At 35.8% G+C, this 17,599-nt stretch overlaps 1 protein-coding gene across 2 annotated transcripts in view; it reads left to right on the top strand.

Moving 5' to 3' along the window:
- Nucleotides 1-17,599, top strand: part of BORA (BORA aurora kinase A activator) — a 31,483-nt gene that overhangs the window by 463 nt on the left and 13,421 nt on the right. For both annotated transcript variants that reach the window (XM_027844526.1, XM_027844527.1), the window contains exons 2-6: nucleotides 589-759; nucleotides 3,426-3,532; nucleotides 10,973-11,018; nucleotides 13,406-13,481; nucleotides 17,134-17,199. In XM_027844526.1, coding sequence (XP_027700327.1) covers nucleotides 604-759; nucleotides 3,426-3,532; nucleotides 10,973-11,018; nucleotides 13,406-13,481; nucleotides 17,134-17,199 — 451 coding nt within the window. In that variant the 5' untranslated portion in view covers nucleotides 589-603. The remainder of the gene's footprint in view (nucleotides 1-588; nucleotides 760-3,425; nucleotides 3,533-10,972; nucleotides 11,019-13,405; nucleotides 13,482-17,133; nucleotides 17,200-17,599) is intronic.

Here is a 17,599-nt window from a genome sequence, read left to right as displayed (position 1 = left end):
TGTAAATGGCCAGCCCTGACCAAGCATGTTGTTCTGGAGTAATCTGTTGAACCCGAGTTGGGATAGACAGAGAGAAAAAAAAGGGTTGGTTGAGGTGAGGCTCTGGACTTTATTTAGGTGGGTTAAGAGGATGTATGCTTTTCCTCTGTTGATTATCTCCACCTTGTGCTGTATATATCTCGGTTTGTACGTAGTTGTTTGCATGTGTTCTCCCCCATTAGACTGTAAGCTCCTTCGGAGCAGGGACTCTTCTGCCTTTCTTTGTATCCCCATTGCTTAGCACGATGCTTGGCACATAGCTCCTGAATAAAATATTCATTGCTTGATGGGCCGGGTTTGCTGGAATACCCCAGGGGTCTTATCGATCGAGGTAAGCTGTTTAAGAGAAGTTTAAGCTGATTGATTAGGCATGTGGCAAAGTTCCTGAGTGGGGAGCTAGATTTTTTTGTCATGACATTCGGTTTCTTTTTTTTTTTTTTTTTTTTTACCATCATAGTCATTTCTTCTTGTTTTGTAAAGGACTGTCATGAATGCCATCGTCAAATTTTTAATAACAGGAAAACTGATGATCTTATGATTTTCTTTCAGTTTCATCACTGTGCTATGGGAGATGTCAAAGAAACCAAAATGCAAATAACACCGGAAACTCCAGGGAAGATCACTGTCCTGAATCCTTTTGAAAGTCCAAGTGATTATTCAAGTCTGCAAGAACAAATCGTTTCTAGTCCTTCTGCTTTTAAATCAACAAAGTCTTCATCAGTAAGAACTGAATCATATAACTTATAAAAGTATACATTCAAATAAAAATATTTCCTCACTACAGGTAACAGTGTGACACTTAGGGAACATGTTTATTAATAACAATGATAGCAATGTCCTAGACTTACATAGTGCTTTATAGCTCTCAGCACTTTGTCTCACAGCATCCTTCTGTCAGCAGCATATTAGCTCCGTTTTAAAGATGAGTTCATTGAACTTAGACTTGCCAGCAGTCTCATGTTTAGTAAGTGCCCAAACTAAGAGTAATACTTAGGTCTTCTTCTTTCAAAGTCAGTGCACATCTAAGTCTTCATTGTTGCCTCCCTTGTTGGAGTTTGTGAAAAATATGAAGTTATTTAAGCTTCCTAAGTTTCTTCAGTTTTAGCCAAAAGTAGCATTTCTGTAAAGCCTTGTGGATGGCCTAAAAAAAAATAAAAATTCCTCCAAGTTCATCTTTTAATTTGACAAATTTTATCAGAAAATCTTAACATCACAGATTCTATCGTGATAATACATTTAATTAAAATAGATTGGGATTATAATTTCTATTGAATTTCTGGGAAAGTTCTCTGATGTCATCTTACTATGAAGGTAACTCTAAATTCTTAATAATTATACCAACAGCATAAATTCTGGCAGGTTGCACTAAGGTAGAAAGTCTTTAAGTACCCTTTCAATGCTCTTCAGGATCCAGAATAGAGAAGCTTATCAACAAGAGGTTGACCATTAAACAATGAATTATTTGTCTATTATGACCTATGAAACAGATAATTCAATAGATTTCTGATCTCATCATTGTAGGCATTCCTTTCAGAAATCTAACTTGTAATCTATCTATGTGCCCTCATCCTGGAAGACTGCACCATGTCCTCATGTAAATTCTTAATGAGTACCCCATCCAAAGAGATGGGATCTTTCTCTACATCTCTTGAAGGTGGGGTCAATACAATGAAAGAGAAAGACTGTCCTTCATATATGGCTGACTGCAGCGTAGTGTGGGTTGCGTGTTGGAGTTGGAATCTGGAAACCTGAGTTCTAAACCTGCCTCTGACACTTCTTTGCTTTTTGACCATAGTTAAGTCATGTGTTCCTTTTCTGTCATGAAGTTGTGAGATTTGAAAGAATCTATGTAAATTGCATTGCAAACTTTAAAGCACTATATAAATGTCAGCTGAGGTGAGGTAGGTAGCATGGTATAGGGGATGGAGTACTTGACCTGGACTCAGAAAACCTAGGTTTAAATACTGCCTCTTGATATTTAATGGCTTTCTATGTGTTCCTGGGCATGTCACAGTGTCCTAAGATTTATTTCTTCAGCTTTAAGGTGGAGTTAATAATACATGTAATAACTACCTCACCTCATCCTGAAGTTCTGATTTGGTGATGTATGTAAAGTGCTTTACAAACTTTAAAGTACTACACAAATTTTAGTTATTATCATTGTCATTATTTCTCTGTTTTGCTACATGATTTTACCCGTCTTTCCTGTGATCCATTTCACTGACATCCTTTATACCTCTTCTTTCATGCAGTTCTTCTTTGCTCATATGTTTTGTTTAAATCCATTTTGCAGATGAGGAAACTGAGACATACAGAGAAGTTGTTGGATTTGTTCAAAATTACACAACTAATGTGGGCAGCTAGGTGGTGCAGTGGATAGAGTCAGGCCTAAAGTCAGGAAGACCTGAATTCAGATCCAGCATCAGACACTTAATACTTGTGTGACCCTGGACAAGTCACTTAACTCTGTTTACCTCATTTTTCTCATCTGTAAAATGAACTGGAGAAGGAAATAGCAAACTGCTCCAGTATCTTTGCCAAGAAAACCCCAAATGGTGTTGCAAAGAGTCAGACATGACTAAACAACAACATATAACTAATGTAACATGGCAGGGATTTGAACCTAGGTCTTCTGACTCCCAAATCCAGTGGTCTTTTCATTACATCCACAATTTTCTCTTAGCATATTTCTTTGTTGGGAAAAGTCAGTCCCGATATTCCTATAATCCCATTAAATTGTGAGCTCCTTCAGGACAGAAACTGTCTTTTGCTATTCTTTGTATCCTCAGCACTTAGCACAATGCTTGGCATATAGCAAGCGCTTAAATTCTTATTTACTGAATGGTTGGTATTAATTCAAAATCATCACTGTGGGGTGTTTGATTATTTAAAATAGAAATTTCGCCAATCAATTTGTCCATATTAAATTACTTTTTATTCTTAATTTTAGTAGTTTTTATTCTAATTTTGGAAAGGCAAGATATCATAGCAGATGTTAAGGAAGTTTAAGGAGACCTAGGTTCAAGTCCAGCCTGAGGTATTACTAGCTGTGGTCTGATATTTTAACGTCTCAGTGCCCTAGGCAACTTTCTAAAACTAGTTACTGATAAATTGCTCCTTTAGGTTGATGGAGAGAGTTTCCATACCAGGTTTGTCTATTCTGATCAAATCATAGCATTGCCCTGCTTCTCCTACTCTTTTGCCTCCCCCCTCTCCCCAAGAAAAAATCCTAATTTTCACGTTTCATTAGCTTTAGAGAACATTGTATTAAATGTTGGCTGCTCCTAGTCTTCCTGAAGGTGACTTTTATTAGTTTTTTGATAGAATAGTAAACATCGTGCAGCTCGCTGTTTTATTCATAAGTGTTCTTTCTTTTTTTTTTAAAGACTCCAGGGAAATTTAGATGGTCTATTGATCAACTTGCTGTCATAAATCCTGTGGAAATAGACCCAGAAGACATTCATCGTCAAGCTTTATATTTAAGTCATTCTAGGTAAGTTTTCCTATACTTGCATTGAAGTGTAATAATCTGCTCTTGAAAAGTAGTGGAAAGCCTTTAAATTGATATAAAGGCAGCAAAGTGGAGTAATTTGTGCAGATTCACCATGCCAGGTACAGATGTATTACAGGGATGTTTCACTTTCAGAGAGTATAGATTGTTCCAATTCTGAATGGGAATCATTCCCCTATGATGACAAAGTTACTCTTGCAGATTTTTAGAAGTCAGGTGATTTTTCTTACAGTTGTAGGAAAGGATGTGTTAGAATTCTTTACTCCACACACATCTAGTGAAGCTATCCACTGCTGGTTTTAAGAAGTAATTAGGAAAACACTTTATTTCTCAGAATGTGAGGGAAGCAGACCGCTGGTTTGACTGCTTCCCATAAATAGAAAATAGGAAACAAATACTTTTAGAACTTCTCAAACAGTATAGAAACTTTGGACTAAGGTGAGCTAGTGACAACCCCAAATGGAAATCTATTTACATATGTATTCAGTGTGGTATAGGGAAGAGTGTACTGAACACAGGCTCAGGAGACCTGGGTTTTCATCTTGGCTCCTATGCTTGCTGTGTAACCGTAGGTAAGTCCTATTAAGTCTCAGTTTCCTCATCTCTAAAATGATGATAATAACATTTGTACTGTCTACTTCACAGGATTGTTGTAAAGAAAGGATGTTGTTAATATTAAAATGTTATGTAAATGTAAACTCTTTTATATAGATTTTTTACACATAGTCTTGATCTCTGGTGCTGTTATAAGCTACCATCTTTCCTCTTCCCCAAGGCTAACCCTTGTCATGGAAAACAACCAGTTTTTCTGGCTTTAGTCTTGCCCAAGAAGGAAGTAAGGGAGACAGGTCAGTTTTTCATCTATGGATTGAGTCTAAGATTCCCATACTGATGAATTATTTTGATAGGGTGTATGTACCTATTCTATAGAGCCGTAGGTTGAAAAAGCTGGAGAACAATCAGTATCCAGATGGATGAGAAAGGGTAGCTTTTCTAAACGTGAGGTCCCAAACTCAAAAAGAGCTACATTCAAAATAGTATTTAAGAAGGTGATAATGTAGAGTACTGTGTAAGAATAGTATACAGTATCCAAGAAGGGCTTAGCTAAAATGGAATCTGAGTTCAGAGTAATACCCCAATGAACAGAAGTGCAGAGTAGAAGAACAAATACAAAAATTATTGAGTGTCAGCAGCCACATGAAATTTTTTCACCCAGTTTGATGATAAGTACTATTGCCCTTTTTGGCTAGAAGGGTAGGGTTGATGAACTCCATCTGTGTCATTGCAGTTAGAGACTCACAGGTGATGACTGTTCCCTTGTATCTGGAATATAAGCAGTGCTTTCCAGAATGCCAGATTTCATGACGCTCCAACAGCCCATCTTTTCTGCCACCACTAAGCTGTTGGTGGCACTGGTTAATATGTAACACAAAGATCTTGAAAAAGTTAAATCACAGACAAATCAAAGGGCAATAGAAAGACTCCTTAGTGGTTGCATTCAAGAAGTGGAATGAAATCAATCAACAGCCTTTTGTTGTTGTTGTTCAGTAGTTTCAGTTGTCAGTCATACCTGACTCCTCACAACTGCATTTGGGGTTTTCCTGGCAAAAATACTGGAATGGTTTTCCATTTCCTTCTCCAGCTCATTTTACAGATAAGGAAATTGAAGCAAACAGGGTTAAATAAGGGTCACACAGCTAGTAAGAGTCTGAAATCAGATTTTTTTTGGACTCAGGTCTTCCTGACTCCAGGCCTGGCACTCTGTCCATTTTGATACCTAACTGTCCTATTAAGTGCTTACCATGTGCCAGTCCTTATGCTAAGCACCGGTAAGACAAAGACAAATGAGTCCCTCTCCATTGGGCACTTATATTTTAACAGAAGAAATGATATGTACATATATAAGTATATACAGATAAAATAAATGTAATGTAGTTTGGGGAAGTAGTTTACTAGCTTTGAGAAGGGGAATGGTTAGTGAAAAGGTATGGAGGCAGGTGATGTAGCATCCTTTGTGTGTGGAGTAGCAGATAGGCTGCTACAGCTGATTGTCAGAGTGAGGAGGAAAATAAAGTCTAAGCATACTGGAAAGGTAGGATTGGGGCTTGCCCTAGAGAACAGGGTCTTTTAAAGATGTATATAATGGAAAAAAAAGATGAGGGAAAATAAGTTGCTAAACTAGATGGTACACTGGCACCCTTTAAGATGTAGCTGTTTAAAGAATAAACAAGGGGGCAGTTAGGTGGCACATTGGATACAGCACCGGCCCTGAAGTCAGAAGGACCTGAGTTCAAATCTGGCCTCAGACCAAATACTTGACACTTACTAGCTGTGTGACCCTGGGCAAGTCACTTAACCCCAATCACCTAAAAATAAATAAAAACAATAAACGAGGGACAATTTCTCCTTTAAACTTTATCGCCATCATTACCTATTCTCTCCAGGCACGAATATGACTTGCCTACTTATTAAGGCATTAGAGTGCTGCCTCTAGTGAGTGGTAGTCATACTGTGTTTTACCTCTAGCCTTGTGCTTCAGTTAATAGGAAATATTAAATGCTTATTATGTACTAGGCACTGTATTAGGCATGACAAAAAATGAAACCACCCCATCCTCAAGTACCATATATGTTCTATCATCACACATGTACATGATAAATTGAAAAATTCATTTTTTGAGGGAGGACACTAGCAATTGGAGGAAATCATGAAAGACTGGTAGAAAGTGACAATTGAGCTGACTTTTGAAGGAAATGGTATTATAAGAGGCAGGTGTGAGGTGAAAATACTTTCTAGCCAGAATAGAGGCAAGAAGTAGAAAAATAAAGCCTGTCATGTGTAAAGAACAAGTATATAGTACTGGAGTGAGAGTAAGCCTGGAAAGGTAGGTTGGGGCCAGCTTGTGAGGAACTTTCAGGGCCCAACAGGAGTTTATAATTTGATCCTAAACACAATAAGGAACCACTGGAGTTTGAATAGCAAAATGGAGTGCTAAAGTCCACTTAAGGAAAACCACTTTGGCAGCTGTGTGGAAAATTGATTGGAGAAGGGAGACATTTAAGGCAAGGAAACCAGTTAGGAGTCCCTTGCAGCAATCCAGTTGAGAGGTGATGAGGGAGGCTCCTATGTGGAATTAGGCTAGTAGTGAGAAGGGATTGGATTTGAGATGTTATGTGGAGGTAGAAATGACAAGATTTGGCTGCTGACTAACTATATGAGATGATTGGCCTAGAGATGGCTAACTTAAATGACTAAGAATATGATGATGCCATTGATAGAAACAGGGAAGTTTGGTAGGGGTGTAGGGTTGGGGGAGGGAAGATAATGAGTTTTACTTTTCACCTGTTGAGTTTGAGGTGTCTGTGGGACATCTAGTTTGAAAAATCCAGTAGGCAACTAGTGATGTGGTACTGGAGCTTAGGGAAAGACAAGGGCTGGATATGTAGATCTGGGGGTCATCCACATAGAGATGATAATTAAATGGGAGCACATGGGAGCTGATATAGTCACCAAGTGAGGGAGTATATAAATAAAAGGCTGGCACTTTAGGGTGCATACAGAGTTTGGATTCATTATATGACTGATGAAATGGCAAAGGAGACTGAGAAGAGGCAGAAAGGTAGGAAGACAACCAGGAGAGAGCTGTGGCAGGAGAGAAGGATCCTGGAGGGGAAAAGCAACAAAGCCAAATGCTGTGGCAGGAAAAGATCAAGAAGGATGAGCTTTGAGAAAAAACTTAATCCTATTGCTTTTGGCCTTCTCCAAGGACTTTGCTTCATTGGTCATTCTTCCTTTCTCATGGCTCTCCTTAGCCACCAACTCTTTCCTACTTGCCTATATATATGCTGAGCTCTTCATAGTCTTTCACAGTTTTGCCATGTCTGTTTCCTTCCCTTTGCTGCTAGAAGCAACTGTTTGATATATTAGATGAAATGTTGGGCTTGAAGTGATGAAGAATTCACATCTGGCTTCAGACACTTAGTAGCTGTATGACCCTGGGCAAGTCATTTAATCTCTCTCCTCTTCAGGTTCCTCACCTCTAAAATGAGGGAGTTGCACCAAATGGTCCCTAAGATCATAGTTCTAAATCTAAATCTAAATCTATGATCCAGTGATTCTTGGAAAAAGTTGTTTCTATGTCTAGGAGCCCCACTTTACAACCATTCCCTCCTTAACCCATTTTAATTGTGTTTTTGTTGCAACTACTGAGTTTACCCTCTCTGAGGTCAATGATGACCTCATTATCCTATCTAATGGCCTTTTTTGAGTTTTTATCTACATTGAATTTTCTGTAGTTTTTGTCATTGTTGACTACTTTTCCTACTAGATATTCATTCTCTCCTTGGGTTTTAGTGATGCTGTACTCTCCTGATTCTTTTAATTCTAACCAGGCCTCTGATTTCTTCAGTGGCTCTTCATCCATTTTTTTTGACCCTTTAATATGGGTGTTCCTTAAGGTTTTCTATTTTCCCTTTTGGCAATCTCACAGGCTGAGAATCAAACACTTGCAGATTTGGAAGAGACTTCAAAGATCTTACCTAGTCCCACTTGTACCTGAACAAGAATTCTCTTGAACATAACTTACAATAGTGATTGAACCTTTCCCTAAGCTTCCAGGGAGAATCTAGTTCTTCCTAGGGCAGCTAGATGAGGCTGACAACTTTGTGCAACTCTGCCTCATTTAAGCCCAGTTCACGTGCAAGTCAAGACATCACCCTGTGATGTCATCAGTCCTTTTCAAAAACTAAGGGCAAATAACAACAGCTTTTCCTTAACCAGTCTCAGGTCATTCTGAGTTTTAGGACTTTTTTTTTTTAATTGAAGGAGTAGAAATTGTGAAGGTGATTTTCAAGTGCTTTGGCATTGGGAAGATAGCTAGAATAAATTTGGGAAGTGGAATTTTGAGAGGACCTGAAGAGTTGAAGAACAGCCGAGTTGAAGGAGGAGAAGAAAGAAAGGGTTCACTCAAGCTGAAGAAGAAAGAGAGCTAAAGTTGATGAATGAAAAATCAGAGTGGGAAAGAGGCTTCATCAGTTTCTTCCCATCAAATCTTACTTTTATTTATGAAGTCACCTTTAACTCCTTGTTTTGTGATCTCTAGTTATCTTATTAGACATACTTTGTGGATTTGTAAGACGTCCGAGACCATGGTTTTGATTGCTGGCTACTTTCTTGTATTCTGTGTCCTATAAATTTTTGAATTAACTCCTCTTCTAGAACAGCCTCCTTTCTGTTACTTAGCTCCAAGTGATAAGGGGTTCTTTTTTTCTTTCTCATGTCACATTCTTTCATCCTTCTGATATCATTCATGATTCCTCTCAATCTCTTTGTTTCCATATTGATGCCCTCCTACTTTTCTTTTTCAGGGGAATATTTCATTCTCCCTGATAACATGGAATGTGGAGAGGTATTTGTTGAGCTTCTAAATCTTTTCTTCTGGTCTATGTGTTAAGCATCAGTAGTAGTCAGTTGGCCATGGCAGAAATATAAGCATTACACTCTGCAGGTTACCACAAAATTTTCCCTTCTCTATGTACTTCTTCTTTGTTATTCTTGGTAATAGCTCTAATAAACTGGCTGTCTACATTCCTGACCTCTTTTCTGAGCTCTTCATATTGGCTTCAGGATATGGTCACATGGATTATTCTTCCTGATACTCATTGTTGCAAGCTGATGAAATTGTAGATAACGCCAAGTTATGAAGAACTGCACAATAAGTCAGAAAGGATTAAATACAGGTGATTACTACCATTTGCAAGAAATATGAAGACTACTAAAAATCCTTCTTCACAATAGAATTGGGATAGAAGCAAATAACTCTTGTATCTTCTGTACCAACTGATTGGATTAAGGTTGGAAAGACAAAACCTGTTGGTTACTTTCACTCTCTTTTTATTGTAGTAAATAAATTATAGACATCTTACTTAATTCCAGGAATATCTAATTCTTGATGGCAACATTCAGTGGCTATTTTTTTTTTTTTAGAATGAGCAAACCTGAGCTTGCCAAAGTTGGTGGAAGGCACGAAAGTCCTAAAAGGAAGCCAGAGTGCCTTTTTAGGGGACTGCTCCAGCAATTCTCTTCTTTTATGTATTCTATGTTCCATTCAAACAGTCTTACTTGATAATTCCCTGTATACTACATTCCATCTCTAATCTTTGTGCATTTTGCATAGACTGTCCTCTATGCCTAGAATGCGTTCTTTGGTCTGATTCAAAGAGCTTTGCATGTATTTTGGATTCAGTTTTCTGTATATGTTTTTTCTCCTAAATACTATTTGTAAGCTCCTTGAGGGCAAGGACTGTTTAATTTTTATCTTTGTATTTTGCAGCACCTCTCATAGTCCCTAGCACATATTAGGTGTTCCATTTTATGGCATTAGAATACTAATTTCAAGCTCTTAAACCTGTTTCTTCCGACTTCACTGTAGTCACTGGCACCACTATTCATTTATTGGTCTTAAATATTGTATGTTTGGTCATACGTTACTCATTTTAACACTACCTTATATTCTCTCGTCTCTTGAATCCAGTTAATTACCAGGCCCTCTCAATTCTATAACATCTCTTGCGTCTATCTTCTTTTTTCTAGTTGTACTGTCACCACCCTAGTACTGTCTTTCCTTATCACATCTTAAAGTTATTTGTGTTAATATCTTTTCTACTTACTAAATGTCATGGCCCTTCAAAGTAGGGACTATGTATTATCTAATTTTTTTTTCCTCAGTGCATAAAGTGTTTTGTACCCATTGGGAGTTTAATATATTTTTATTTTAGTTCTTATATGTGTCTTAAAGTCAACTGCTTCAGCCATTTAGACATGTTTAAACATTGCTTAAGATCTGACATATTGACATATATATTTATTTTAGCAGCTATTTGTTGTTGTTTTTATGGAGCATTATATTGATGGTGAAAAAGGAATTAATAGGGGCAAACTTCACATTTTCTACCTAAGTTCACTTCATCATTGTAAATTTTAGTTTGATGTTTAGAAGTCATAAGAAAGACAGTACAATTGATCATGTGAAATAAGTTTTTATTGGTGTTTATATACTGAAAAATGAAGGAGGAATTTGGATAGTGATTTTAGTTTTCTGCACATTTAAGTTAGTATCGAAGATTAAAGTTTATTCACGTGAATCTATAATATGGTAAGATTATAAATTATTGCATAAATAAAAAGCCTCTTGAGAGGAAGTTATTCTAATCCTATATTTTAATGAAAAGGAGGCAAACACTGAATAGTAAGACACTAAAATTTCAAAGTATACATATTAGTGTCAAGATGCTGGGTTTTTTGTAAAATGAAATTAAAATTTACCATCTTTGTATTCAATAAAATTACTACTTTGATAGGATTTTTAAAAATCTCCACTGGATGAAGTAATGGCATGGTTATTTTTTTCTTTGCCTTATATAGAATAGATAAAGATGTGGAAGACAAAAGACAAAAAGCGATTGAAGAGGTAACTAAAATTGTTTTTGAACATCAACCTGGATAAACTTTTGTTCTCTGTTAATGTATCTACATAGTACATCAGGGAAATATGCAGTTTAACTACTAGCTCTATCATTTTTTCTTTTGTCTTGGCCTTTTTTTCTACTTTCCTTTCCCTTTTATAATAAACCTTCAACAAAGGTTTTTTTTTTTTTTTTTTTATCCCTAGAGTACCTGAAAGATCTTCTTGGAATTCTAAAGATACCCCATAATCATAAGCATCACCTTTTTTCCTGGAAGAATTGTTTAAATTTTAGCTGACCCTTTTTTTCTTGATTTGAGTTTCTTCAAGAAAAAAAAAATCAGAAGTATAAACCTGCTCGGTGTTTATGGGGATTTCCTGTGATATGTATGTCATGAATATGAAAATATAACCAATAAAATAGCTTTTCTCAAAGACTGTTGGCTTAGATGTACTAGAGAGAAAAGTACTGCATTACAATCATTATTATTATTATTGGCCATTATTTTATTCAGAATATTTTACATTCTGAACTTTTCACTTAAAAGGCTTGTCTGAAATTTAAAAACCAAATTTCCATTTAGTACATTGAAAATGATTTATCATTTTGCACACATATGTGTGTGTGTGTACATGCATGTGTGTTTAAAACTCTCCCTGATGCTGCTGTAATATTGATGGATATAGATTACTCTTTTGAGTAGGAGTTTATATTAAATTAAGTATATTGAATATTTTGAACTGATGAAAATCTTGATGGGAATGGATGGAGTTTTTACCTTTAACGGTTTTTAAATTATGAAGTGCATTTATATATTATAAATACAGGCAAATTTTTTTCACCACCATAGAAACCAAAAACATTTTGACAATTTCATCTTTAGTTTCCTATAAGTATAAAATCCATTTTTCATTCTTTTTCCCTTCTAACTAGTAGTTATCTGAAGACAACCCAGTCCTCACGTGTTTTAGTATTTTTGTTGTTTTAGAGAATCTTTATGCATAAGATCTAAGATTCTTTATTCCTCTTTTCCTTTTAAAAAAGTCTTGTACACACACATGCACACACGGGATGTATGCATGCACACGTTTTAAAAATTGTGAGCCATTGTTTATCAGCATGTTTGTTTCCTGTAATTTTTGCCAGTTGCCTGCTAAAGTCTTAGGCTGTAGCATGATCAGAAACCAGATATTCCTGTGTTGTCTTCTCCATACACTTAAGCAGATACTGTCCTTTGTTTTCCAGATAAAACTTGTTTTTAAAGTCTCACAGTACTCTCAAGTGTATCTCTTATTTACCAAGTACTATCATCTGCCTCCTTCATCTTGTACTTTCACATCTAAACCTTGTGACCCAGAAACATCTACCCTTCATTTTTTAATATATATCAGTCATATGAACTCTTGTTTTAGAAATATGCATTTTAGAAACCTTTACATACTTTAACATATGTTAGTAATCAATGGTTTGAGAGAAGAAATAAAAGTTATTCTTAAAATGGTTGTTTTTAGTTATTTACTAAAAAAATTATGCTGTTGAAAACATTTTTGGCTATGATGTATGTATTTGTTCTTTCTGAAATTCCATGTTTGTTTACCTTGTTTTAAAGTGGAAGCTTAGAATGTAAAACCTGGAAAAATGAAGGATACACCAAAGATTAGAGTTAAATATCTGAGTTGAGTGATCCATTATATCTCTTGAATTGTCCTGAAAACAAAGAAAGTAGGGTAAAATATGTCTACTGCCATGAACTGATTTTGTTCAATTACAAAGTAAAAAATGAAACTTCCTGCCTTTTTGTCAGCTTCTACCTGTGTATTTTGTTACATGTTTTCTTAATCAAATAAGAATAGATAATCAGACTTCTTATTGGTTTTATTTGAAAAGAACTGATTTGCATCAGGATCAAATATTCTTTATCAAGTGAGTTTTTAGATGGAAATATAGATAGCTAAAACATTTATTAAGTGCTTACTATATGCCAGGCACTATAGACATTTTAGTGAATCCTTAGTTTCTTTTTGTGTTTGTAACTGGCACTTTACCCCTAGGGATTTGTTTATGTTGATTTTATTGGTATTAGCTTCTGAGAGTTACCCATACATGCATATTTATTTATTTACAATCTGAATGGCTTCTTCAAGATAACAGACTAGTTTTAAAATTAGATGAATTTCTTGATCGATAGCATTCAAAGCAATTAATTTGAACTGTACTTTTTCAGTTTTGGCTTTTTTTTTTTTAGCAGGTGTATATTCTAATTGATCGATACATATTGTATGCATGTATGTTTGCATACACAAAAGACATTTGTAAATTGTTAGATGATGGTCAATGCATAAAATTACATTTTGTGAAGAATTGGTGTCTAAAAGTCTTTGATTTCTTCCAGTTTTTCACTAAAGGTGTCATTGTACCCTCTCCTTGGACTGATCATGAAGGAAAGCAACTTTCACAATGTCATTCCAGTAAGTGTGAGTCTTCTTTTGAAAATGTTAAGAAAATTACTATTTAAAACTTTTTATACAATGTATTTTCCATATCTGGATTTGGCAATGATTAAATATATGACCTTGAACATTTTTTTGCTTCATAATATGGTACAAAGCACAGTTCTTACAGAGGTTGTGTTTGTTATCTCTTCCATAAAGCACACACAAGTAATAACTTTCTCAGAATTTGATCCTTCCATCTTAAATTTTACCAGACTTCCCAAGGTTATAGCTTATGTGGCTCTTCCTGAAATGTTAGATATTTACTTTGATATTCCAGAAATGCTTATTTTTTGTAAATTTTGTCATCTTCTGTATGTGTAGCTAGGCACCTGCATCATCTCTTGCCTGGCTAATTGCAGAGGCTTCCTGACTGATTTGACTGATTATCAAGTCTTTCCCATTTCTAGTCCATCCTGCATATAGCTGCCAAATTGATTTTCCTAAAGCACAAATTTGGCCATATTACTCTATTGTTTAAGAAACTCCAATTTTTTTCTCTTGCCTCTAGGATAAAATGGAAGCATCTCTTTTGGACATTTAAAAACTTTAATGATCTAACTCTAACCTACCTTTCGGGGCCTATATTTTCTCATTACTCTTCTTTCTGATCTAGCTAAACTGGCCTACTTGGTGTTGTCCTTATACAATATATATCTCCCTTTCTATGCTTTTATCTATCCCCCATCTTTAGAATGTTCTGTCTTCTGACCTCTACCTCTTGGAACCTCAGGCTTCCTTTAAGGCTCAGCTCAAGTGTTATTGCTTTCAAAAATTCTTTTCTGGTTCCTAATTTAATAGTACCTCCTTCCTCAATCATTTTGTGTTTATTTTGTATATATTCTGTATCAAAATACAGATTTTTTTTTATCAAATTCTTTTAGCAAAACATTTGTATAAATGTCTCACTTATTATTCTTATATAGGCAAGACAGTAATATAGTTACGTAGATTTGGAAATGGCTAAATGATTGGCTTGAGAGTTGTCAATAATGGCTCAATAGCTGTCAGTAATAGTTCATTGTCAATTCGAAGGAGGTCTCTGATGGAGGCAAGTTTCCTTCAATTTATGCGGTTGAAGGATTTGAATGCTTTGCACAAAGGCAGAGGTGTTAAATACATGGGCTGAAAGTTTGACACCTCGGCCCTGGAAGACTTTCAGGCCTTTGGTTGGCTCGGGGTTAACATCTCAGACCCGCTGATATAACTTCCTCATTGCTTGAGTACAAAACAGCCAGAAGGATCTCCAAAGGGCTCTGATACTTGACTGGTAGACTCAGGCAAGGGAGCTTCACTCAGTTGAACCAATTCAACATGTCCCCAGTGCCTGTCTTTGTGCATATATTTCTCTGCTGTGGCTAAGTAAATCTATTTTTTTTTTATTTGGGGGGGGGGTGGTTAACTGTTGAATGACCTACAAGTGCCTCATTTTGTTCCCGTATTGAGCTAGGGACAGAAGTTGAGAAAGGTGAATGACTTGTTGGCTGGTATTCATCAGTCTATATTAATTGATAAATCTTGATAGAATGAACTTCAAAGGAGAAGTTGCTGAGTGGAAAGAGAGAGTCTGGAAGTGGCAATAAAAAAACATGGAATATTTTTGATACTCCTACCAAAGGAGGGTGGGGTATAACAGGAAGGTACAGTCATTGAAGGGAAGGATGGCCAGGAACTAGTGTTATCAGGCTTCTAAATGCAAGAAAACGGAAGGAATGAGAGGAGGAAGTAGAAAATAATGGGAAATATTGAACAGGAATTCATTCCAGGTGGCAGGATTGGAGTGGGAAACAAGAGTTTGCAAAATACTGGTTTCAGCTAAAGGAATAAAGCTGAGAAGGATGGGGCTGATAGATTGGGCTAGTAGTTAATTCTAGATAGACTCTTTTGACACAGGTATGAGGAGAATAACAAATGGTGGGAGTTTGTTAGCCTGAGAGGTTTTTTGGAATGTTCTTTGTCTCAGTAGTCTCCAGCATATTTATTCTTCAGCATATTTTCTTGGTGTCTCAGCAAGGAGTTTTTTACCCACCAAGCAAAGTAGTTTTGTGGGATGGAGGAGGTATTTGCACTGTAGGTGGAGCAGGGGTAGGGGCTTTGCCTTGCTGCTGCTGCTGCTTCTCCTCCTCCTCCTCCTCCGCCATTATTTGTGGTCTGTCTGGCCTGGGGGGAATGGAGTTCTTTGCTTTCTCCTTCTCTGATATTTGCTTGGTCTAATTTACCCCCTTGAATTAAGGTATCTATTTCACCTTGTTTAGTACCTGTGCTATGCAAATTTGTATATAAGTATCTCAAACCATAAATTTTCTTACTATTCTACTTTTGAATATTTTCTCCTGTGAATTACTGGTCTCTACTTTTTGTCTTTTTTATAGTGTACTTGGGGAGTTTTCACTTTTCACTAGCTTAAGTCTTTCTGTCACTCCAGAGAAACATTTTTTACTAGCATTTATTAGGTGTGGTCCATCTGTGACATTATATCATTTCTTTGTATTAACTTAGGGTCCAAAATTTCAAAATTTTTGTTCAAGTCTTTTTTTTTTTTTTTTTTGGCTAGGCAATGGGGTTAAGTGACTTGCCCAGGGTCACACTGTTTAAATCTTAACAAGCTATTTGTACCCTCATCTGCCTTTCTATTCTCAGACTGTTAATGCTTTCTGCCTCTAGCTTATACTTTTATAATCATCTATTAAAACTTTAGATCAGTATTTCTTATACTGTTATCTAGAATCCCACATTATGTATAGAGTAGTTCTTTGAGAAAATTTCAATTCTAGTATTTTCCTCCCAAAATTATTAAATGCAACCTTAGTAGTTTAAAACTGCACAAAGATTTTTGGGATATCCCTGTAATTTTGTACAAAAATGGATTTTTAAAATGGAAATTGCTTATTTTCTGTTTTGCTCTAAATTTCTACACCCTCCCAGACCTAGGGGATATTATAAGTCTTCTAGGCCAGCATTTATGTGTTCTCTCAGTATATTTAAATCTCCAAAATATTTATTTTTTTGTTTGTTTGTTTTGTTTTTTTAAATTTGTTTTTGTTTTTAAGGCAATTGGGATTAAGTGACTTGCCCAGAGTCACACAGCTATTAAGTGTCAAGTGTTTGGTCTGAGGCCTGATTTGAACTCAGGTTCTCCTGACTTCAGGGCTAGTGCTCTATCCACTGCACCACCTAGCTACCCCCCAAAATGTTTATTTCATGGCCAGATTAGCTCAGGAAATACTGGTTTCAATAAATTGATTTATGATAAAGCCACAAGAGAAACTAAGTATTGTGTTGCATCCTAAATATTTTGAAATTGATATTTTAGAGAACAACCATACCATCCTCAAATACCACTTTGGTCAGTAATCTGTCTGGACTGGATAGATCATGTGTCTTTTCCTAGGATGGTAATTTTTATAAGTCTCTTGTGTTTCATATTTAGTGTGTTGGCTAGAGAAGTAGTAGTGGTATCAAAGTATGCCAAAATGTATATTTTTATATATTATTCTTCACTTTTTCTTTTTTTAAACAAATGTCATCTAGTAGAAAATGCACTTGGCTTATCACTTACTTTGGAAAGACCAAGCCCCCAAACTTAAAATGTTAAACTGAGTAATTTCAATTTTAAATTTTTTTACAGGTATAGACATAAACAAGGTATCTCCAATTGGAAGAGAATTGACCTTATCTTCTGGAAAAAACAATGGTATATATAACTATAATCTAAAATAAAAATGTTATAAGTAATGGTACACTTATTATTAAAATCCATGGATTTTAATGCCTTTTTAAATTTTAAAGTACCTTCAGTTTATTATAAACAAACTATATAACCACCAACTATGTGACTCTTCTTAAGTACAAACTACACACCCGAATGAATGTTGTCCTATTCAGAGTGGTCACTTTGGAAGAATATATGCTTATTCTAGGTATGTTGCCATTGCTTAAAATGTTTTTGGAATTATTGCCTTCAGAACCTGAAGCACAATTGTTTGAATCTTCTTAATGGTGGTAAATATTTTATTTTTTTCCTTTGAAATAGCAAATAGTTATTTGAAGTCATATCTAGTAAACAAGGTACATACAGTTTAGGTTTGAAAAGT

Source organism: Vombatus ursinus, unplaced genomic scaffold (genome assembly GCF_900497805.2).
Source record: "Vombatus ursinus unplaced genomic scaffold, bare-nosed wombat genome assembly UNPS02014942.1, whole genome shotgun sequence".
Taxonomy (NCBI): domain Eukaryota; kingdom Metazoa; phylum Chordata; class Mammalia; order Diprotodontia; family Vombatidae; genus Vombatus; species Vombatus ursinus.
Note: the sequence above shows the minus strand (reverse complement) of the source record. Positions and strands in the feature narration are given on the sequence as shown.